At 51.0% G+C, this 24,732-nt stretch overlaps 2 protein-coding genes and 1 pseudogene across 2 annotated transcripts in view; 2 read left to right on the top strand and 1 right to left on the bottom strand.

Annotated features, from left to right (window-relative positions):
• Positions 1 to 24,732, top strand: part of LOC140418012 (uncharacterized) — a 96,019-nt gene that overhangs the window by 8,598 nt on the left and 62,689 nt on the right. The gene's annotated exons all lie outside the window — the stretch shown is intronic.
• Positions 3,309 to 15,497, bottom strand: LOC140422265 (josephin-2 pseudogene; annotated as a pseudogene).
• Positions 15,541 to 18,739, top strand: LOC140422233 (putative nuclease HARBI1). The gene is made up of 2 exons (XM_072507238.1): positions 15,541 to 15,797; positions 17,156 to 18,739. Exon 2 carries the CDS (start codon positions 17,162 to 17,164, stop codon positions 18,614 to 18,616), a length of 1,455 nt encoding a protein of 484 aa, XP_072363339.1. The 5' UTR covers positions 15,541 to 15,797; positions 17,156 to 17,161; the 3' UTR covers positions 18,617 to 18,739.

Below are 24,732 nucleotides of genomic sequence, written 5' to 3'. Positions count from 1 at the left end.
TTTACTGGAAGGAGGGCGGAGTACAAGAAGGGGGCCCAGTTACAAAAAAAGAGAGTATGTAATGAAAAAGGATGATCCGAGACCCGAACCGAGGTACGGTGGCTTACCAGCTGGAACCCCAATATTGTGACCTCGGGCGGGTGGATCAACACGGGGGAGGATATCAAACCCACCCAAATGGATCTTCAGCCCCTCTCCATGGCCCGCCGTATGCACCAGCAATCTTGCAACTGCCACTCCCTCTGCGGGGCCATTGGTCCACCGGAAGAAGGCCGGGATATAGAGGGAATAATTCATGTTTCAACTGTGGCCACGCAGATCACTGGCATCAGGAATGTCCATTTAGAAGACAGGTGGCAGGAGGAGGATACCCGACGCAAAGGAGGGGGTACCCACCAAGGGGAGGGCAGACGAGGTACACCGACTTCTCCCAAACAAACCCCTTCCCATCACAAGACTCTGGCGAGCCAATTTAGTCATACGGACTCTCCATTCGGACAGAGAACCCATCATTTCTCTGCAGATAGGAGATCAACATTACCCATCTATGATCGACACCGGAGCAGCCATGTCTTCGGTGCAATCGGAACTCCAGCTACCACTATCAGACCACACCCAGCATTTGTCGGGGTTCCAAGGCCAGGTGCGTCAGTATCCCATTTCGGAACCGGTGAAGGCAACTTATGAGAATGAGTCAGTCGACAGATCATCAATTTGTGGTCACCACCGGATTGGACTGCAATTTGCTGGCCCGAGATCTACTGTGTATCTTCCAGCTGCGGCTGGAATGCGGGGACAAGGGGGTAATGGTTCAATCATGGAGGCCGAGACAACAGTGTTATGTCTCTACTACACCCCAGTGGTGGACGTTGGACATAGAACATTCGCTGTCCCACGTTACCCTGGCTTATGACAGAACCGGACAGAGCCGGGAATTAGAGGACAAATATCGGTCGTTAGTTGGGACCAGATGGCCAATCACGATTACAGCCACAGTCACGGGACAAGAAGGTACAGCCGACTTTGTTACAATACCACCACATTTATGGCAACAATCCGCCTCCGTGGCCCCCCATATTAAACGCCAGGTCCACGACCCATACCATGCCAAGGATCTGGGGCTTATGGTAAGGAGGGCGGTGGACCAATCGGATCTGACAGAATATGCACTCCAGGTACTGCCAGAAGGCACTTCCATACGGTACTCTGAGGCCCGAGACGGTTAACACCCGACTCCAGCATCATCTGGGGCGCGACGTTTTGGAATATGTTAACCCTCAGGTTTGGGCGGATCACCCGTCACAGGTGGGACAGGCGGAGGTTACACCCATTAAGGACCATGTGACTCCGCCCTCCATTCGACAAAGCCCCTAAAACTCCAAGCCATCCCATCTGTAGCCAGATTAATCCAAGGACTGTTGCAACAGGGGATCCTGGTCCCGTGCCAATCTGAATGTAACACACCCATACTTTGCGGTGTCCAAATCAGGCAAACCGGACCAGTACCGGCTAGTACAGGACTTGCGTTCAATTAATGCCATCACGCAGCCATTACATGCCCTCGTCCCTAATCCCGCCCACATACTGGCTCAAATCCCAGCCTGAGCCCGGGTCTTCGCCATAGTCAACCTCCAACACGCTTTCTTTGCTCTCCCACTCGCGCTTGAAAGCCGGTATTTGTTTGCCTTCACCTACAATGGACAGCAGTATACCTGGACCCGACTTCCACAGGGATTTGTTAACTCACCCACTCTCTTCTCCAGATGTCTGCAGACTCAACTCCAGACTCTGAATTTGAAACATGGTTCCACTCTCGTACAGTACGTAGATGACCTGTTGATAGTCAGCCCCGATGAGCCCAGTAACAGGGAAGATGTGATACAATTATTAAATCACCTATCCTCACTGGGCTATGTTGTTTCACAATCCCAGGTACTGGTGGCCCAGACAAAAGTCAAGTTCCTGGGAGTCCTACTCACAGCCACAGAAAGAAGTCTCGAAACCAGTTGAATTGAACCTATGTGCCAACTCCCCGCCCCTACCACAGCCAAGGAGGTCTGTCACTGGCTGGGCATGGTAAATTATTGTAGGCAGTGGATACCAAACATCGCTGTCTATACTAAGCTGCTGACGCCTTACGCCAGCAAGGAAGGGACTTTTACTCTCGCCACCGAGGCCCTCAAAGCCTTCCGTCTCTTAAAACAGGCCTTATTACAAGCCCCAGCCCTGGGCAGGCCCTTATATGACCGACTGTTCCAGTTGTACTTTACTATTACTGAGACCAGACTGAGGGCAAAAGGAACGTAAATTCTCACAGAAACCTCCACGGGGCCACCCCTCCCATTTCCACCATTAGCCCAGCCAACGCCTTCACCCCCCCCGATGGGACCAGAGAGCGCAGCCGTGACCTGTCTAACCTTGGCTCCTACACCAAGTTCCAACCCCACTCAGTTTGTGTGTGTCCAAGTCAGGGACAGCCCCAAACACCTTCTTTGCGAATGCCACATCGTCCCAATTGGGACCGTATACACTTACGAGCGCCACTAACCTCCCCTCCAGTGCCCCTGTCACAATCACATACCTACCTCCCTGATCTGCCACCACCTTCTCCATCTGGAAGCGTACTCTTTTGCTGACCATTACCGCTATCCCTCGAGCCCTTCCGTCAAATCCAGAATGAAACATCTGACTAACCAACCCCTTTTTAAGTCTCACCTGGTCCTTCACCCTCAAGTGAATCTTCTGCAGCATTGCTACATCAGCTTTCAAACCTTTAAGATGCGCAAGCACCCTTGACCTCTTGACTGGACCTCCCAACCCCCTCACGTTCCACATAACTATCCTAACTGAGGGTCTCTCACTCCCCCCCCCACCCTTCTTAACCTCCATCATCATACCACCGGGCCCTGCCCCATGAGCCTTACCCACCCCTAAGCATTGTTAACATCGAACCCCTTCCCACTCCTCCCAGAATTCCCCCCCTGCACTTCCTCTCAAAAAAAAGTCTCCCTGTATCGATCCCCCCCTTGCTCGGCTCGTAGGCCCATCAAAACCTGCCAACCAGGCTCCAATGTCCGCAGCCCTCCTCTCACCTCACCTCCGTTCACTAGCCAACTTTAGTTAGCTTGCACAGGTTCCTCCCCCCAAGGTATACTGTCACCTCCCACCCAGCCCCAGAGAAAAACAACAATCCATCCCATACAATTCATTGAAATAACATATAACCATCGCAACACAGAATGCCAATGAACCCAAACAATAAAAACTCTGTAACAATGTGAAGTAAAGAAAATTACAATACACGACAATGAAAAGAAAGTTATAGCATTTATACATTTTCCAGCTCCCCGTCCACAGTCCACAGTCTCTCTTCCAGCTCCGCTCCTCACGTCTGTCCCAAGCCTTCTGCCTGCACGAACGCCTCAACCGCCTCCACTGTTATACGTCACCCTCAGCTTTGCCGGGTATACCACACCAAGTCGCACCCCCTTGTTGTAAATGTTGCCTTTACTCGGCCGAATGGTGCTCGTCTCTTTGCCAACTCCACCGTCAAGTCCTGGTAAACCCAAACTCCACACCATCCCACTGCACCTCGGGCTTCTGCTTCGCCCAGCTTAACACCTTCTCCTTCATGTGGTATTCATGGAAGCAGATAATTACTGCTCCTGGCGGTTCATTTACTTTGGGCTTTGGCCTTAACGACCGATGAGCTCGGTCCAGCTCAAACCGGGAGGGTTCTCACTCTCTCCCATCAACTCCGCCAGCACCTTAGCAAAGTACTCTGTTGGCCTTGAGCCCTCTGTCCCTTCGGGCAAGCCCACAATTCTCAGATTTGCTCGGAGTCCTCTGTTAGCCTCCACCACCCTCCGCATCTCGTCCCACATCGAGGTGAGCTGGTCGCTGTGCTGCGACACGGCCTCCTCCACTTCCTTCATCTTCTTGCCCTGCTCGCTCACCTCGGCCGATGTCTTTTTGCCACAGCTACCCTCACCGGGGCAATTGCCTCCTCCACCAATGATCTCAGTGCGACCGCCATCTCCTTCCTCAAAGCCTCCATGTGCCTCGCAAACTGCTTCTCCAGCTCCACAGCCATCACCTCGGTCATCTGTTCCACCGTAAGCAATGCGGCCCCACCTTGCGGTCCGGCATCTGCCATCTTGTCAGTGCTTTTGTTGGTCCTCTCAGTCGACGGCGAACCCACGTTTCCTCCCTTCTTCGCCGCTGCTTTTTGCATCTTTTTTTCCCCCCAGTGATTGGTGTCATTCTTTTATTTAATGATATGATATTCCCAATGAGAGAGTGACCTCGAGGAATTGAGCTGAGTTCTAACTGTACCATCAAGCAACATTGCATAATATTATGTATTAAAACCCCATTCCTGTTTGTTTCAGTCAGGTCAATGAACTTAAACTATGTGACGATGGAGCAATATAGGAAATGATAGAGGCAATGATTCAATAACAGTCCTGCTGATATTGTCTCTTTAAACATTTCAAATTCTTTTTTTAAATAAATTTAGAGTTTCCAATTATTTTTTCCACCTCCCCAGTGCGCTGGCTTCATCCGTCACAGCTGGAGGTCTGAGTCAGCCCGCCATCGGCGGCGAGACCTTCCCCCCTCCCCACTCCCGCTGCCCGATCTCCCGCGTCTCGCGTTCAGGGAGCGAGCAGCCAGCTTCCGTCCTCCTCCACCTCCCTCGGCACCACCAGCAGCAGCTCACAGGGATCCTGGGCGATCTGGTCCTGCAGGAACTTCCTCAGTTCCTCCTCATTCCCGATTGGAACCGGGGCCTTTAGTTTGGAGTCCAGGTTGTAGTAGGTCCCGTTGATTTGCCTGACTGCCACCCAGTGCTTGCGCTGGATGGGGAGCGAGACAAAGCCCAGTGTCATGTTGGAGGGAATGTTGAGGATGAAGCCATGGACCCGGCTCAGCACCAAGCTGCTGAGCGACTTGCGTTTATCCCACCAAATCGCAGCGAGACCTTGAGTTAGCAAGGCCATGAGGACGTTGACATCATAGTTCCCAGTTCCTAACAAACTGCGATGTGGATTCACCAGAGAGTCGGGAGCCAGCTGGCCGCTCAGCCCGTCCAGCTGCTGCTGGGTGAAGAGCGGCTGCTGCAGGAGGTTGTTGAGGGTGTGGAGGGCGCAGAGCTCCAGACGCTGCCGCTCGTGGTACAGCGGAGGGGGGGGCTCCGACATCCCCACACCCGGGGGGGGCTCCGACATCCCCACACCCGGAGAGTGAGGACAGGCCGCCGGGTGAGTCACCGCCAACCCCGAGGATGCGCCATTCCCACCCAGGCCCGGACGGAGAGCCCTTTTTTATCTTTTAACGACTTATTGTTTTTCTTTTTCTTCCTTCAATCTAAAAAAAAAATGTCTTCAAAAATATTTATTAAAAATATTCCTCAAAACGTCCCCTGGGACCGGATTTCCGACTTCTTAAAAAAACACACTCTAGGCGGGAGCCACCCGGTGTGGAACATCTCCACTACATTGCGCCCTGGCTTCGGGCCTGCTGCCTCATCCTCAGTTTGGCTCCGCCCCTGTTGCTCCAAATGCGTGCGTCCGGGCCCGACACCTCAGCTCCGGCCGCCAGACACTCGTGTGGGGTTCATCGCCGGTTCTGAAACCGGCCCGGCTGGACGCCTGGGACAGCCCCAAAGGCTGCCAGAAATCGGAGGTGGGGGGGGGGGAGCAAAAAAACGGGGAAACCCCCAAAATCGGCATAGACAGTGGCCAACAGCGGGAGCTCCTCGAGGACAGAGACTTGGACTCTTTCCACAGTCAGTCCCCTGGAACACTCTCACTCGGGTGTGTGTGTCTCGGTGCTTTTCCAGTCACACTGATGTTTAAAATCTTTTGATGCCGACAGATCGGGCAAACGTTTCTCCTTCGAGGTTCAAAGTCCGATGATACTCAGATCCCAAGGTATTGAGTGACTCTGTAAGACCGAGACGTGATAATTGAGATTTGTGTCTGTAATTCCTCCTCTTGTAATATCTGTAAAAGGAGTTTACAAAAGTCAACACTCAGTACAGGACAGAAATTCAGAACAGAGAATTCTTGTTTCTATGGAACATTCCTTCCTCTCATTCCCCAATACCTCGACTACAATACCTATTCCCCATACCTAGTCTCCAGGGAGTGGACTCGGAGGGACGGAGTGTCGGAGCTGTGAGGACAAAAACCTTATCTCGGGGATTCACAGCCGAGTCTCCAGGGAGCGGACTCGGAGGGGCAGGGTATCGGAGCAGTGACTGTAGGAAGGATGAGCTAGCTGACCACTGCACCCTGGTACAGGAGGCCATTCAAGGGGGGGGAGGAAGTGGTAGTTGTCGGGGATTCTATAATTAGGGGAACTGATAACATCCTTTGGAAGCAGGACCGAGAGTCCCACATGGTATGTTGCCTGCCCGGTGCCAGGGTGAGGGGCATCTCTAACTGGCTTGAAAGGATATTGGAGAGGGAAGGGGAGGATCCAGTTGCTGTGGTCCACATTGGGACAAACAACATCGGCAAGACTAGGAAAGAGGACCTGTTTGGGAATATCAGGAATGAGGCACAAAATTAAAGAACAGGTTCTCAAGGGTTATAATCTCTGGATTATTACTCGAGTCACGTACAAATTTGGCACAGGGATGAGAAAATTACAGAAGTAAACACTTGGCTAAAGGAGTGGTGCGGGAACGAGGGGTTCCATTTCATGGGGCACTGGCATCAGTATTGGGACAGGAGGGATCTGTACCGTTGGGACAGTCGCCACCTGAACCGATCTGGGACCAGTGTCCTCGTGAAAAGGATAAATAGAGAGGTCAGAAGGACTTTAAACTAATAAATGGAGGGGGAGGGGACGGCCTCAGGGGAACTCAATACAGTTCCAAAAACAAGTAGCAGGATGGTCTGGACTGGACAAATATACCGGTTATAAAGTTTACAGGAGGGACGGAGAATATGGCAGAGGGGGTGGAGTAGCCTTACTGATTAGAAATACTATCACCTCAATGGTGAGGATTGGATTTGTTTATTGTCACGTGTACCGAGATACAGTGAAAAGTATTGTTCTGTGTACAGTTCAGATAGATCATTCCATCCATGAGAACAATACATAGGGCAAACATCAATACACAAGGCGCCTTCTCCTCCTCCAAAATATCCCCGTAAACCACCAATACTATCCCTTCCCCAGTCTCCCTGCCGTCAGCACCTCCTCCAGCAATGTGGAAGCTGGTTCTACTGGGAAACTCTGTATCTACTTTCTGGCAGTCTCGAATCTGCATATATCTAAATATTTCCCCTTGCTCCAGCCCATACTTCGCTCCCAGCTCCTTCAATCCCGCAAAACGACCCCCAAGAAATAAATCTTTTCGTGTCCTCATTCCTTTCCAATCCCATCTCCGAAAATTTCCAATCCCACTTCCCTGGCTCAAATCTATGGTTGTCCTCTCCTTTCTTAAGGAGAAAGTCGACATAGCTTTTTTGCAGGAAACTCATCTGGATGATGAGGAACACTTTAAATTGAGGCGGGATTGGGCGGGGCAGGTTTTTTCAACTCCTTTTCATCCAGTAGCAGGGATGTGGCAATCCTTATTAATAAAAATATCCCTTTTAAGGTTGAAACCTGCACCAAGGACAAAGGAGATAGATATGTGATCATTAGAGGTTCAGTGCATGGTGATGTTGCTTCAATAATGAATGTTTATGGATCCCTGAATTACTCCCCGGAGTTCATTACTAAGGCCTTTGTGCATTTTGCAGAGTTAGCTTCAACTAAGTCTTTTATGGTTGGCGACTTCAACTGCCACTTAAATCCTCTGGAAGATAAACTCCCGGTTACCAGGAACAGCCCCCCCCCCCCTCCCCCCCCCCCCCCCCCCGCCCAACCCTGCAAGCTAGGGCATCGGCCTTTACTTGTGAGAAGGTGGGTTCTGTGGATGTTTGGAGAACGTTGCACCTGAGGGGTGGAGATTTTACCTTCTTATAGCCCTAATCAATGTCATACTAGAATCAACAACATTTTTATGTCAAGGACGATCCTACACCTAGTGTCCTCTTGCACCGTAGTGACCATCGATTGTGGACCATCCCCCTGTTTCTCTGGAATTCTACTCGAGAGTTCACCACAGGTCGAGAATGTGGAGGTTTGCTGCCTCTCTGATAAGAGATACTTCATTTACTATGCATTTTAAGAACGAGTTTGAGTTCTTCCTTTGGGTTAACCCGACCCCTGGTATTCCCCCCTCCATTTTATGGGAAACATGTAAAGTTTATGCTCGAATGCTGAAGAACCAGCAATGTCTGGGGGTTTGTTTCACGAAGGCCGAGCAGAATTATAAAGAGATCTCGACTTCCGGGTGCGGCGATGACCAGCTGAGTCGCACGTTTCGGCAGCTCCCTGTGAAACGGACTTTTGGGCTCTTGATAGGAGCCCCAACGGCAATTTTAACGGCTGAAAACACCGTGCGGTAAACCAGAAGGGTGTTCCCCCTGGACACGGATGGAAAAAGGAGAGGAAAGTGGCCAGATTGCAGCGGATCCTTTGGAACAACGGCAAGGAAGGCAAGCAGAAACCAAGATGGCGTCGGAAGGTGGCAGTTTCATATGGGGCCCTGAACAACAAGAGTTTTTGAAACGCTGCGTGGAGGAGATAAAAAAGGAAATGAAGAAAGAGTTGTTGGCCCCGATATTACAGGCGATTGAAGGGCTGAAAGAGGAACAAAAGACCCAGGAGCAGGAGCTTCGGGTCGTGAAGGCGAAAGCAGCAGAGAATGAAAACGATATACAGGGCCTGGTGGTGAAGTCGGAGATACAGGAGGCACACCAGAAACGATCTGTGGAGAGGTTGGAGGCACTGGAAAATAACGCAAGGAGGAACAACTTGAGGATTCTTGGCCTTCCTGAAGGTGTGGAGGGGGCGGACGTCGGGGCATATGTGAGCACGATGCTGCACTCGTTAATGGGAGTGGAGGCCCCGACGGGTCCGTTGGAGGTGGAGGGAGCATACCGAGTTATGGTGCGAGGATCAAGAGCAGGAGAAGCTCCCAGAGCCATAGTGGTGAGATTTCTCCGTTTTAAGGATAGAGAAATGGTCCTTAGATGGGCGAAGAAAACTCGGTGTAGTAAATGGGAGAACGCGGTGATCCGCGTCTATCAAGATTGGAGTGCGGAGGTGGCGAGAAGGAGGGCGAGCTTTAATCGGGCCAAAGCGGTACTTCACAAAAAAAAGATAAAGTTTGGAATGCTGCAACCGGCAAGACTGTGGGTCACATATCAAGGGAGGCACCACTACTTTGAGACGGCGGATGAAGCGTGGACTTTTATTGTAGAAGAAAAATTGGAATGATTGGACTACGAAAATGAACGTTTGGACAAAGTGGTGGGACGAGTGGGGGGGGGGGGCGAAGAGGGATTGTATGATTAATCCTGCGGTATGGTAACTTTTCTTTCTCCCACAGGTGGTGATGGGGGGAGGTGGGGAGGGAGAGGAGATGGGGCGTTGGCCATGGGAGGCGGGGCCGAGGGAGAGGCGCGGGCTTGGTTCCCGCGCTATGATAATTATGGCGGGAATAGAGAAGCAGGAAGGAGGGGGCGCCGCACGGGGCGAGCCGTGATCACGGGGGGAAGCCGAGGTCAGCCAGAGTTTGCTGACTTCTGGGAGCAACATGGGGGGAGTAATTACGCTAGCGGGGGGTCTAGCGGGGGGGGGGGGTGGAGGGGGGAATTACTGGGTTGCTGCTGCTGGGGAAAGGGGGGAGTGGGTACGGGAAAGGATGGGCGGGGGGGCACCGTCTGGGAGAAATACAGCTGCGTGGGAACTGGGCGAGAAGCTGGAAAAAGATGATGGCTAACCGGCAAAGGGGGGGGGGGGGGGGGGGGGGGGGGTGGGAAGCCCCCCAACTCGGCTGATCACGTGGAACGTGAGGGGGCTTAACGGGCCGATAAAGAGGGCACGAGTACTCGCACACCTTAAGAAACTTAAAGCAGATGTGGCCATGTTACAGGAAACGCACCTGAAACTGATAGATCAGGTTAGGTTGCGCAAAGGATGGGTAGGGCAGGTGTTCCATTCGGGGCTGGATGCGAAAAACAGGGGGGTGGCTATATTAGTGGGGAAGCGGGTAATGTTCGAGGCAAAGACTATAGTGGCGGATAACGGGGGCAGATACGTGATGGTGAGTGGCAAATTACAGGGAGAGATGGTGGTGTTGGTAAACGTGTATGCCCCGAATTGGGACGATGCCAATTTTATGAGGCGAATGCTAGGACGCATCCCAGACCTAGAGACCGGAAAGCTGATAATGGGGGGAGACTTTAACACGGTGTTGGAACCAAGGCTGGATAGGTCGAAGTCCAGGACTGGTAGGAGGCCGGCAGCAGCCAAGGTGCTTAAGGATTTTATGGAGCAGATGGGAGGGGTGGACCCGTGGAGATTCAGTAGACCTAGGAGTAAGGAGTTCTCGTTTTTCTCCTATGTCCATAAAGTCTATTCACGCATAGACTTTTTTGTGTTGGGTAGGGCATTGATCCCGAGGGTGAGGGGAACGGAATATACGGCTATAGCCATTTCGGATCATGCCCCACACTGGGTAGACTTGGAGATAGGGGAGGAAACAAGAGGGCGCCCACCCTGGAGAATGGACATGGGACTAATGGCGGATGAGGGGGTGTGCTTAAGGGTGAGGGGATGCATTGAAAAGTACTTGGAACTCAATGACAATGGGGAGGTTCAGGTGGGAGTGGTCTGGGAGGCGTTGAAGGCGGTGGTTAGGGGGGAGCTGATATCAATAAGGACACATAAAGGGAAGCAGGAGAGTAAGGAACGGGAGCGGTTGTTGCAAGAACTTTTGAGGGTGGACAGACAGTATGCGGAAGCACCGGAGGAGGGACTGTATAGGGAAAGGCAAAGGCTGCATGTGGAATTTGACTTGCTGACCACAGGCACTGCAGAGGCACAATGGAGGAAGGCGCAGGGTGACCCTGTATGAATATGGAGAGAAGGCGAGCAGATTGCTGGCACAACAATTGAGGAAAAGGGGAGCAGCGAGGGAAATAGGGGGGGTGAGAGACGAAGATGGAGAGACGGAGCGGGGAGCGGAGAGAGTGAATGAAGTGTTTAAGACATTTTATAAAAAATTGTATGAAGCTCAACCCCCGGATGGGAGGGAGAGAATGATGGAGTTTTTGGATCGGCTGGAAATTCCCAAGGTGGAAGAGCAGGAAAGGATGGGATTGGGAGCACAGATCACGGTAGAAGAAGTGGTGAAAGGAATTAGGAACATGCAGACGGGAAAGGCCCCGGGACCGGACGGATTCCCAGTTGAATTTTACAGAAAATATTTGGACTTGCTCGCCCCGCTACTGACGAGGACCTTTAACGAGGCAAAGGAAAGGGGACAACTGCCCCCGACTATGTCAGAAGCAACGATATCGCTTCTTTTAAAGAAGGAAAAGGATCCGCTACAATGCGGGTCCTACAGACCAATCTCCCTCCTCAATGTAGATGCCAAGGTCTTGGCCAAGGTAATGGCAATGAGAATAGAGGAATGTGTCCCGGGGGTGGTTCATGAGGACCAAACTGGGTTTGTGAAGGGGAGACAGCTGAACACGAACATACGGAGGTTGTTAGGGGTAATGATGATGGCCCCACCAGAGGGTGAAACGGAGATAGTAGTGGCGATGGATGCCGAGAAAGCATTTGATAGAGTGGAGTGGGATTATCTGTGGGAGGTGTTGAGGAGATTTGGGTTCGGAGAGGGGTATGTTAGATGGGTGCAGCTGTTGTATAGGGCCCCAGTGGCGAGTGTGGTCACGAATGGACGGGGATCGGCATATTTTCGGCTCCATAGAGGGACAAGGCAGGGATGTCCTCTGTCCCCATTACTGTTTGCACTGGCGATTGAGCCCCTGGCGATAGCGCTGAGAGGTTCCAAGGGATGGAGGGGAATACTTAGGGGAGGAGAAGAACACCGGGTATCTTTATATGCGGATGATCTGCTACTATATGTGGCGGATCCAGCGGAGGGGATGCCAGAAATAATGCGGATACTTGGGGAGTTTGGGGATTTTTCAGGGTATAAATTGAACATGGGGAAGAGTGAGCTGTTTGTGGTGCATCCAGGGGAGCAGAGTAGAGAAATAGAAGACCTACCGTTGAGGAAGGTAACAAGAGACTTTCGTTACCTGGGGATCCAGATGGCTAAGAATTGGGGCACATTGCACAGGCTAAATTTGACGCGGTTGGTGGAACAGATGGAGGAAGATTTCAAGAGATGGGATATGGTAGCATTGTCAATGGCAGGGAGGGTGCAGGCAGTTAAGATGGTGGTCCTCCCGAGATTCCTTTTTGTGTTTCAGTGTCTCCCGGTGGTGATCACGAAGGCTTTTTTCAAAAGGATAGAAAAGAGTATCATGGGTTTTGTTTGGGCCGGGAAGACTCCGAGAGTGAGGAAGGGATTCTTACAGCGTAGTAGGGATAGGGGGGGGCTGGCACTACCGAGCCTAAGTGAGTATTATTGGGCCGCTAATATTTCAATGGTGAGTAAGTGGATGGGAGAGGAGGAAGGAGCGGCGTGGAAGAGATTAGAGAGGGCGTCCTGTAGGGGGACCAGCCTGCAGACTATGGTGACAGCCCCATTGCCGTTCTCACCAAGGAACTATACCACGAGTCCGGTGGTGGTAGCTACACTGAAGATTTGGGGACAGTGGAGACGACATAGGGGAAAGACCAGAGCACTGGGGGGGGTCCCCGATAAGAAACAACCATAGGTTTGCCCCGGGGGGAATGGATGGGGATATGGAATGTGGCAAAGAGCAGGTATAACGCAATTGAAAGATCTATTTGTGGATGGGAAGTTTGCGAGTCTGGGAGCGCTGACCGAGAAATATGGGTTGCCCCAAGGGAATGCATTCAGGTACATGCAATTGAGGGCTTTTGCGAGGCAACAGGTGAGGGAATTCCCGCAGCTCCCGACACAAGAGGTGCAGGACAGAGTCATCTCAAAGAAATGGGTGGGGGACGGTAAGGTGTCGGATATATATAGGGAAATGAGAGACGAAGGGGAGACTATGATGGACGAACTAAAAGGGAAATGGGAAGAAGAGCTAGGGGAGGAGATTGAGGAGGGCATGTGGGCAGATGCCCTAAACAGGGTAAACTCGTCGTCCTCGTGCGCCAGGCTAAGCCTGATTCAGTTTAAGGTATTACACAGGGCACATATGACTGGAACACGGCTCAGTAAATTTTTTGGGGTGGAGGATAGGTGTGCGAGGTGCTCGAGAAGCCCAGCGAATCATACCCATATGTTTTGGTCATGCCCGGCACTACAGGGGTTTTGGATGGGGGTGACAAAGGTGCTTTCAAAAGTAGTAGGAGTCCGGGTCGAACCAAGCTGGGGGTTGGCTATATTTGGGGTTGCACAAGAGCCGGGAGTGCAGGAGGCGAAAGAGGCCGATGTTTTGGCCTTTGCGTCCCTAGTAGCCCGGCGCAGAATATTGCTAATGTGGAAAGAAGCCAAGCCCCCGGGGGTGGAGACCTGGATAAATGATATGGCGGGGTTCATAAAGTTAGAGCGGATTAAGTTCGTCCTAAGGGGGTCGGCTCAAGGGTTTACTAGGCGGTGGCAACCGTTCGTCGAATATCTTGCGGAAAGATAGATAGGGGAGAACAAAGAAGGCAGCAGCAGCGGCCCAGGACTTGGGGGGGGGGGGGGAGGGATGGGGGGGGGGGTGTGGCCTGAGACAAGGCAGTTGCCAATTAGGGCTAGTTTTTATTTTTTGTTATTTAATATTTATTTATTTGTTGTTGTTTTTGTTTAAATTTAAAAAGGTCATTATTATCTGTATTGTTACAATGTTGTGTAAAGGATGCACAATGTACTGTGTTGGTTGACCAAAAATTTTCAATAAAATATTATTTAAAAAAAAAAGAAATAAAAAAAAAATAAAAAAAAAAAAAAAAAAAAGAGATCTCGAATAAGCTATTGCTGAAGGAGGTTAATGAGACAAGAGTGGCTTTGGATTCCCTATTGATGCAGCAGGTCGAGAAAGGTTTGCGAGGCAGATGTACGACTTTGGGAATAAACCGAGCAAATACATGACCTGTTTGACAAAGAAAAAGGCCGACATTGGAACAATTCCCTCTGTGTGGCTTGGGGGAGGGAAAAGGGTTGTGAGGAGCGAGGAGATAAACAGGGATTTGGGGAATTCTATGCAAGATTATAAAGTCTCTGAAGTCTGGTGAAGTGTTGCTGGATATGGAGCATTTATTCTCTTCCCTGAGGCCTCAGAAAGCCAGTGTGAGCCTCTTAATGCTCCCCTTTCAGGGGAAGAGGTTTCAAAGGCCATGAAGGAGCTGCAGCCGGGTAAAGCACCGGGACCGGAATGGCTGTGGGTGTGAGTTTTATCGGGAGCTTGAGGATTTGTTGTTGGACCCTTTGATGGGTATGTATTGTCACTCTTTTGACTCAGGGATGCTGCCATCGACTGTTCGGGAGGCTACTATCTCTTTGATTCTGAAGGACCCAGAGGATGGTGCCTCTTATTGGCCAATATCTCTTTTGAACCTTGACTTCAAATTACGATCTAAAGTTTGGCGAGAAGGCTGGAGGACATCCTTCAAACAATCGTGCGGGTCGGGGGGACCAGTCTGGGTTTATATGGGGGAAGACATTCCAGTAACAATGTTGGAAGGTTGCTGAATGTGATTCAGGCTTTTCAGAAATACACAGTGGATGGGCTGGTGATCTCCTTCGATGCAGAGAAAGCTTTTGCTCGAGTCGAATTATCTGGTGCGTACAGTTCGAGGCTTCGGATTGGGGTGAGGATTATGTCACGTGGATTCAATTGTTAGATTAAAGGTAAAGTCGCCAAGGTCCCAGATGACCATAGGCTGCTTTCCCCATTGAGAGGTATATCTGACTGGTGGTGATTTAACCTGAGGATCAACACACCTCAGGCACGATACAAGGTTGAGAAGCTGGTGCCTTCATGAATAACCTCAGCCGGGAATTGAAGCCTCCCTCTGCATCACGAACCAGCTGTCCAAACAACTTGAGCTAAACCGGCCCCTGTTATATTACAGGCTGGTCAGGGGCAGGGCTCATGGATGGTTTATAGTTGTCGTATTTGAGCTTCAGAGAGTCTCGACAAATAAATGTGTGAAGCTGAGGGAGCAAAGGATGTCAATGTATTTAAGAGAGAGAGAGAACTGGGCCAAGCTTTGCAGAGTCTGCACCCTCCCTGGATTCACTTCCTTTCCCTTCAGTTGCTGCAAGTGACCAATTGAAGGTCAGAATGAGAAAAGAAATGGAAAAGGGGAAAAAAAGAAAGTGTTTTACTCACAGATGTTGCGGACAGGAGGACGTTTCAGTCTGTGTGATGTTCAAGCTCCATTCACACAAAGCCCGCGCTGATTGCCTGGAGGACCAGAGTACTTCCGGTCATCCAACCCTTCCCATTGGTCAACGCCTCAGCAGAAAAGTCAGCGGTGAGCTTTCCCTCGCACATGCGCAGTCTTTCTTCTCCATCGGACATGCTCAGTCCCGGGCCGGGGAAATCACCGAGAGGCTTCTTGTTCTGGCAGAAGCTGTCAGTCGGTTGCCTGGAAACCTTGTCTCGAGGAGGGGGGACAATGAGTGAGGCGGAGGAAGGTTGTTGACCAATGGGTAGAGTTGGTGAACCGGAAGGACTCTCTTCCACCATCCAATCAGCTCCCCCGTTGTTCGAACGTGGAAGCTGGACAAAGAGGAAACCTGGGGCCTCACACAGACTGAAAACTTCTTCCTGTCTCCAACATCTGTGAGTAAAACACTTTCTTTTCTGCCCCTTTCCATTTATTTTCTCATTTTCACCTTCAATCCCCGTTTCTATCACTAAGCTAGTCCCACTTGCCAGCATTTGGCCCATATCCCTCTATATCCACCCTGCCCATGTAACTGTCTAACTGCTTTTTAAAGGACAAATTTGTACCCGTCTCTACCACTGCCTCTGGCAGCCGTTCCAGATGTTCACCACCCTCTGTGTGAACTTCTCCTCTGGTCTCTTTTGTATCTCTCTCGTCTCACCTTAAACCTATGCCCTCTAGTTCCCTCCTCTTCCTTAGGGGGAAATGTTGACTATATACCTTGGGCGCGATTCTCTGCTCCCGCGCCGGTTGTTTGGGTCGCCAGATTTCCCCGCGACGCCGGTCCGACACCCTCCCGCGATTCACCCAAGTGGCAAGAACGTCCCCATCGAGTTCCGCACGGCGCAGGCCGGAGAATCGCCCGAGACACCCAAAATGGCGATTCTCCGCCACCCCCGCTATTCTCAGGCCGGATGGGCCAATGGCGTGACCCCAGTTCACGCCATCGCCGTTCACACCTGCTATTTAAAGTCGTCAGCCAGTCGTGCTGGCTGACGCCGACCAGTGAGGAGGTGAGCGGACTGTTCCGCAGCTCCTGGAGATCGGGTCGGCTTCCCCGAGAAGGCTGCGGCCAACGGGGGGATGAGGAAGAGTGTGCAGGTGGGAGGGGGGATGAGGGAGAGTGTGCAGGTGGGAGGGGGGGATGAGGGAGTGTGTGCAGTTGGGAAGGGGGATGAGGGAGAGTGTGCAGGTGGGAGGGGGGATGAGGGAGAGTGTGCAGGTGGGAGGGGGGATGAGGGAGAGTGTGCAGGGGGGATGAGGGAGAGTGTGCAGGTGGGAGGGGGGATGAGGGAGAGTGTGCAGGTGGGAGGGGGGATGAGGGAGAGTGTGCAGGTGGGAGGGGGGATGAGGGAGAGTGTGCAGGTGGGAGGGGGGGATGAGGGAGAGTGTGCAGGTGGGAGGGGGGATGAGGGAGCGTGTGCAAGTGGGAGGGGGGGATGAGGGAGAGTGTGGATGGTATCGTCCATCCGCGGATGTCACATGTCAGCCGCCCTGATATGACAGGACGGTGACGGGGACACGGCCGCAGGTTGCCGTGTGGCTGATGGGCACAGGCGACTGGCACACTGGTGAGGAGTATGGTGTGAACTGACCGTTGGACGCAGACAGTGACCAGATGTTAGGCTGGGTGCGTATCTGCAGCGCGACCATCCCACCGGGGCACACAGGTATCCCATGCAACCCGGCTGGCGAGGTGTGGAAGAACCTCCATGTAACATGTTGTTTCTCTGCCCCCTCCACCCTCCTGCAGGTCACCATGTATGCCAACCAGACAGCGATGTTCACTGCCGTGGTTGGAGCCGCAGTTCTGGAGTTTGCCATCCGGCAGCGTAGAGTCAAACGGCCCACAGTGGCTACAGATGCAGCGGTTGCTGCTGCAGCAGAGGGGATGGCCGTGGAGTGGCCCATCGTCGCCGCGCAGGCCGCAGGCGCTCACGACCCGAATGTACAGGGGGATGCCGAGGGGAACATTGACCCCCTGACGGCGAGGAATGCAGAGGAAGTGCTTGTGGAGGAGGAGGAGGAGGAGGAGGAACAGGAGGATCCACTGATGGTGGTGCCAGGGCGCCACAGGCGTCCAGCAAGGCCGAGGGTGTACCGTGTCAGAATGTCGTTCGAGGCCCTACCAGACATCACATGCAGGAGGAGACTACGGTTCAGCAGGGAGACGGTCGCACATATATGCCACCTCTTGGCGCACCTCGCACCACTTGGAACTGGTGGAGGACATGCGTTACCAGTCTCCGTCAAGGTGACGGTGGCCCTAAGCTTTTATGCGACCGGTTCCTTCCAGGCGCCGAGCGGGCACCTCTCCGGAATATCACAGACATCGGTCCACAGGTGCATCAGGGCCGTCACCGACGCTTTGTACTCCATCGCGGACAAGTACATAAAATTCCCCGAGGACCGAGCACAGCAGGAAGCACGGGCACGTGGATTCGCCAAGGTGGCCGGGATACCGATGGTCCAGGGTGTCATCGATGGTGTGCACGTCCCCATGCACCCACCTGCAGACAACAGGGAAGTGTTCATGAACAGAAAGGGCGCGTACTCCATGAACATTCAGGTGGTGTGCGACCCCCACATGAAGATCATGCACGTGTGTGCAAAGTACCCCGGGAGTGTGCATGACGCCTACATTCTGGCACAGTCATTCATCCCCGCAATGTTCGATGGATGTCCCCCCCGGCTGAGGGGCTGGTTGCTCGGCGACAAGCGCTATCCGTTGAGGTCATGGCTGATGACGCCAATACGGAGGCCTCAGACCAACGCGGAGAGCCGATACAATGAGGCACATGCAGCAACCTGGGGTGTGGTGGAGCGGTGCTTCGGCCTGCTGAAGATGCGATTCAGATGCCTGGACCGCTTCGGAGGGGCCCTGCAGTACCGGCCCGACAGAGTCGGTCGCATGGTTGTGGTCTGCTGTGCGCTGCACAACATTGCCATGCAGAGGGGAGATGACCTGGTGGAGGAGTCGGAGGGAGGACCCGACGGCACCGGAGGTAACGCAAACGAGGGGGGTGGGGAAGAGGAGGATGTGGAGGAGGATGATGATGGCGCGCATCAGGATGAGGGGAGGGGCGCAGGACACAGACACTGTTCGCGTGCTGGTTACGTCCAGGAGGCTGCACGACGGCACCGCCGCGGACAGCGGGCACGCGACGTGTTGGTGGCCACACGGTTCACGCACTGTGGGGGTGGGATTCGCTGAACACTGCCACGTGCACCGTCACTCCTGCACACAGGCACCACACAGCACACCCCCCCGCACCCCCGCCCTGGCCCTGGGAAACATAAAGATTTGGGGTTCGTTAGACACGGTGGGGGTGTATGGTGGTTGTGGGTGCACAGTGTGAGGGGGGGGAGGGGAGCGAGGGTGCAGTGGCATGAGTGTGTGGGGGGAGGGGATCGAGGCTGCAGTGGGCAATGTGTGAGGGAGACGATGACGGGTTGGGGGGGGCGGGGCGGGGGGGGTGGGTGAGGACATGCAGGGTTGTCTCACTTCTGCACCTCCGAGCTGGGTGTCGCGACCTCCCGGGTGGCGGATCCCCCAGCGAGGTCCAGGGCCCTCTGCTCGTGAACGTTTAGGGGGTGCAGCACAGGGGACCCCCCTCCGGTTCTCAAACGCTCACGCTGGTTGTGAGCTGTCTTGTCCTGGGGTTGGGGGTTGGATAAAGCATCACAATTAGGCGGGTATCATCAGGGCATGCAGATATAAACTACATTTTTGCTGGTTTAGGAGACCGCACGCCATGGCATCGCTCGGGGGGGGGTCCCGGGGCTCATGTGGGTCGAGTAAAGCGTTGGGCACCTTGACCCCGCCCAAACCCCCCCCGATGCCCCAATCCCCCCGACCCCCCCCACCACTGCACCTGATGCTCCAACCCCCCCCTGATCACCCACCACCCCACTTCCCCCCACCCTCGTGCCAGGAAGGGGGGGGGGGGCGGCCTGGGGGCACCCTCATGGCACTTACCCTCGCAGCCCGAGTGAGGTTGTGCAGTTTCTTCCGACACTGCTCCCCCGTCCGGGGGGTCTGCCCCACAGCGGTGCCAACCTCACGCCAACCGCGCCTCACCGCGCTGGATGGCTGGCGATGCCCACGTCTTGGGCAGAGGGTGTCCCTTCTCTGCTCGACGTCATCCAGCAGGGTGTCCAGGTCCGTGCCCGGAACCTCGGTGCGGCTCGTCGGGGCTCAGCCATTTCTTCTCCTCCAGGTCCTCCGTGCGCGGATCGTGCCATTTATGACGCAGCGCCGCGTCATTTGGGCGTCGCGCGGTGACGCGGCTTTCGCGACATGCCCCCCGAGTTTCTCGCGGCCCCGATCCTAGCCCATTTTTAGGCCCTGAATCGGTCGGGATCGGGGCCGTTTCGTGCCTTCGTGAACCTCGACGGCGTTCACGACGGCGTGGGCACTTAGTCGCGGGAGCGGAGAATCGCGCCCACTGTGTTTGGATTTTCACAGGGGATTTGCAATGGAAAGAAAGACATAGTTGTTGCACAAAATCAAGACTCAGTCTTTTTTGATGATCTTTGTGAGTGGACCGAGCGTGATATATCCAAGGTTGGGGGACTAGTTCTAAAAATAAATTACATTTATTTGAGTGGCACAGTAGTTGGCCCTGTTGCCTCACAGCACCAGGGGCCCATGTTCGATTCTGCCCATGGTCACTGTCTGTGTGGAGTTTGTACGACCTCCTGTGTCTGTGTGGGTTTTGTCCGAGTGCTCTGGTTTCTTCCCACAGTCCTAAGATGTATGGGTTAGGTGGATTAGCCCTGATAAATTGCCCTCCAGTGTCCAGGGATGTGCAGGTTAGGTTATGCGGTTACGGGTGAGTGGAAAAGGGTGGAGTGCTCTGTGGAAGAGGCGGTGCCAACTCTATTTGCTAAATGGCCTCCTTCTGCACTCAAGGGATTCTGTATCTATTTCTATAACCCCTTTCGTGAACACACGATCTCCTAAAGCTTTTTACAGCCTTTGAAGTACTTTTGAAGTGTAGTCACTGTTGTAATGTCAGAAGTTCTGGGTATGCCTCATTAATAATATTTAGTTTTAAAAATCAATCACTCGTCCATCTTGACTGTTATAAGTAACAAGGTCAAGGAAGCCATGTTAAACTCTGAATCCTGACTGGATCTTTATTTTGAAAATTTGTTCTGGATAAACCAAACTGTTTCTAGAAACTGCTGAATGAGGCAAAATTGTTTAAAGTGACAAATTGTTCCAGAATTTTGTGAAGCTACAGAAGATCATATCCTGCCAAAGTCTGGCTCAAGTCTAAGACTCATTGTTCAATCCAATCAAAGTTAGTAAGAAAGAAAGTGATTGTCTTCCATAAAACAGTCTTTTTCAACCATTGTATTAATTAAAGATTACTGTATTAATTAGCTGCCAGTCAGTAACAGATGACTGATTCAGTAATGAGCCTTAATTGAGTGACAATTAAATAATCAATAATGAATCAGTAAGTTATAGTAAGAGTTTTATTTGCTGTAAAAATGTAAAAGCTTAATTGCTGTATGTAAAATATGTGCAATGAGGAGCCATGTTCTGGTAAGGGAGACCTTCAAGCTCTGATTAGCCTCAACATTTGAAACTGTATGAATAAGGGATTGTATAGAATCAGATAAAGGGATAGTGTGAAACAGTTCTTTTGTATTCCTGTCTAAGATAATGAGAGAAGGTGGAGTCAGTAATTGGGGATCCAATTAAATTAATCCAGTGACCAAATTGACCAATTGTCATATTACAACAGGCCCAACTCTAACATGAGGTAATGGTCACTTTGGGGATAAAAGTAGAGGTTCTGAAGGTCTTCCTTGCTGGCCAAGTACTGAAGATTCCAGAGGCCGGGTTCCAAGGAAATTACTGTCAAAGAGGGAGCCAGACTCCCGAGGCTGAATTCCACAAGAATTACTGTCAAAGAAGGAGCCAGAGTGGGTTACACTTCTACAGACTGATCACCCACATGAAGTTGTAAAAGTTAATGTCTTAAAGTTTCTTTGAATAAACTTTGTAAATTTAATAACAAAAGAATTCTGTCTTAATTGCCTTGTCTGAACCAAAGTGAATATATGAAATGGTAAGTTGGGGGTGGCTGAAATCAATAAAGTTCCAGATAACAAGATCAGAAAACCGAAATCTTCAATTTTAAAACTTGCATTTCTATAGCACCTTTCACAACCACAGGATGTCCCAAAGTGCTTTACAGCCAATTAAGTACTTTTGAAGTATAGACCCTGTTGTAATGTACGAAAAACAGCAGCCAATTTACACACAGCAAGATCCCACACACAGCAATGTGATAATGAGCAGATGATGTGTTTTTAATGATGTTGACTGTGATAAATATTGACCAGGACACCGGGGATAACTCCCCTGCTCTTCAAAATAGTGGCTGTGCGAACTTTTACATCCACCTGAGAGGGGCAGACTTCGCCTCAGTTTAACATCTTATTTGAAAGAAGGCTGTTCTGACAGTGCAGACTCCCTCAGTGCTGGGACGAGGAATGTTGGATGTGATTTTTGTCCTCAGGTCCTTGGACTGGGATTTGGTCCCACATTGTCTCAGAGGTGAGAGAGCTGCCAACTGAGCCACGGCTGACACTTTCGACAATACAAAGTTAGTGATAGAAATCTACTTTTTCAGTTAGCTATAGAGAATAGATAAAGGCTTATATCAAAGATCATTAATCGTAATTAACTAAAATTTAAAACCAATATATTAATCGTGAGACTAAGAAATGCTGTGTGTTTGTGAATTGATCTGATAAGCAAATGTTTGCAAGCTGTTTAGAGACTGCGAAGGTCATGCTGCAAAAATACCCTTTGTCTCACAAAGAACTTGGATGAAATCCTAGTTTTGTTTCGATGGTAACGATCAGTCAGCACATTGGGAAAGGTTTTCTTCGACTGGTAAAATACAGTCACCGTTATCTCTTAATTGATAGACAGACACCTTGGTCGAATTAGATGAATTATAAATTATTTAAACCTGTAAAGGGGACAGAACTTTAAAGATAGTAATTTCCTTACGAGTTCAGTTTTCGTGATGAGACCTCTCACCTTTTTCTATTCTCGAATCACTTCAAACTATTTTCTATTCTATTTGCTAGCTTTGCAAACCACCATTTTCTCTTGTTTTAAATCACCCAGTCATTTTTGTATTTTAAATTCAATTCAACTTATCTGTATTTGCTAAGTACAAACAATCGATACATCTGACTAGCTTACTGCAGGGCTAGTCGGACCTTCCTAAATTAGTACTTGTGTGAAAATTGAAGCTTGACAGTAGACACTACTAGCCGACAAAAATAAAAGTTGCAAATTGCTTTTAACCCAAGAAGCCCAATCTTGAATTTCTGGTATTTGGTATATGGAACGGCATTACAGTTATACAAATAGATACAGAGATCCTACAGTTAGAAAAGGAAAGTTACCCTTTAAACCTCCAGTGCCTAAATCTAATAATAGAATCTCCCAGTATAAATAACATGGATTTGACTTCCAAATGTTAAAGTGTTGGTTTAGAGCCAAACGTTTTGACTTTACATCCGAGCCTCGGCACCTTACTGTCTCTATTGCTCGTGTCAATGACAGCCAGGCGACGGAGCTGAGGCTGAATATAGCTGAGAATAACGGGACCTGTGCACCAGATGGGCGTCGCACTAATAGAGAGACAGGAAGGTGCTGGAGGACTGACTGGGAAATGGGCCTCCGACCGATTGTTATATCGGTCACTCAGAGCTAAAGAGAAACCATCTCTTTAAATACATATACAGGGAAGAGGCTGAATGAAATCTGTCCCTTTTAACCTGCACAAAAACAGGAGACTCAGATTCACAGGTTGCAGGAGGAGATCATTTGGCCCATTGTGTCCCTGCTATCTCTTTGAGAGGACTCTTCCATTCATCCAACTGCTCTGCCCTTTCCCAAGAACTCTGCAAATTCTTCCCATTTAAGTATTTCTCCTTTGGAAAGATACGATTGAATCTACTTTCAGGCCGATCAGAACAATTCGCTGTGCCAAATAAAATAAAATCTCATCTCCCCTCTGGCTCCTTTGCCAATTACTTTAGAGGGACTCAGTTTCTGTTAAAGAGCCTGTCAACTCCCCTCCCCCACTTTCCCTAAAGTACATCAATGTAACATGAAAAGGGCGCACAGTGGTTAGCACTGGGACTACGGCACTGAGGGCCCGGGTTCAGTCACGGCCCTGGGTCACCGTCCGTGTGGAGTTTGCACATTCTCCCCATGTCTGCATGGATCTCGCCCCCACAACCCAAAGATGTACAGAGTAGGTGAATTGGCCACGCTAAATTGCCCCTTCATTGGAAAAAGAATTGGGTACTCTTTAAAAAAAAATAAAAAATAATAATAATTTTAATCAGTCTTGAAAAGTCCAGAAAAATCTAATAATTTTACTGAGAACATTTTATTGATGAAACAACATGGTTTAAAAAAAACAGAAAATAACTTGATAATCAAAGACAACCAGAGTAAAAGGATGTTCACAATATTCTGGACACAAATGGTTTCTCTGCTGCTCCTCTGCACCCTGCTCCCGTGCCTCCCCGCTTTGGACACAGGGAAACAGAGCCCCGGGGGTCATGTCACCATCAGCGCCGGTGTCTCCCCTCCTGGGCCCCGATTGGTTGGCGGCTCATTTCCCATTCACTCCTCCAGCACCTTCCTGTCTCTAGTGGGATGCACATGGCAGTTTCCCAACTGGGGCACAGGCCCCCAGCTCCGTCGCCTGGCTGTCACTGACACAAGCAACAGAGAGCCAGAAAAACAAGGCTGAAATAGGAAGCCAAAACTTGTGTCCCAAACATCTGTTAAGATCTCTGTAAAAATCAGTAACATCTCCAAGAATTTCAAATTCCCAGTGATAGAATTACATCGCGGGATTTCATATTTTTAAACAAAAATAAACTTCAAAGCATACATAAAACAAAAAAAATTAAAAACCAGCACTGTGAACTTCACACTGTAGTTTATAAAGACTCCTGCTGTAACCTCAGTTTCACAGGATTCCCTTAAATTCTCCTCAGTATTCCAGCTATTCCCCAAGCTCCAAGATTTGATGGGGATCCTTCCATTAGCTTTCGGTTGAACAACCCTCCAACTTTCCGTCAAGACCTCAAAACTGTGGACTTCTCAGTCCAAGCGTGAGCTTCACTGCCTTCTTGCTGAGGGATTTAAACATTAGAAACACCCCTGGTTCCTCATTACCCTCTCGGCTTCTCGTCCCACAGCTGGTTCACAGCTCCTGCTCCCACAGCTGGTTCACAGCTCCTGCTCCCACAGCTGCCTGCTTCCAAGTT

Source organism: Scyliorhinus torazame, chromosome 5 (assembly GCF_047496885.1).
Source record: "Scyliorhinus torazame isolate Kashiwa2021f chromosome 5, sScyTor2.1, whole genome shotgun sequence".
Classification (NCBI taxonomy): domain Eukaryota; kingdom Metazoa; phylum Chordata; class Chondrichthyes; order Carcharhiniformes; family Scyliorhinidae; genus Scyliorhinus; species Scyliorhinus torazame.
The sequence above is the reverse complement of the archived record's forward strand: the minus strand, read 5'-3'. Positions and strand labels throughout refer to the sequence as shown.

Bases quoted from the DNA above. Each gene is read 5' to 3' on its own strand.
- LOC140422233 (XM_072507238.1), top strand. From the start codon at position 17,162: ATGTATGCCAACCAGACAGCGATGTTCACTGCCGTGGTTGGAGCCGCA.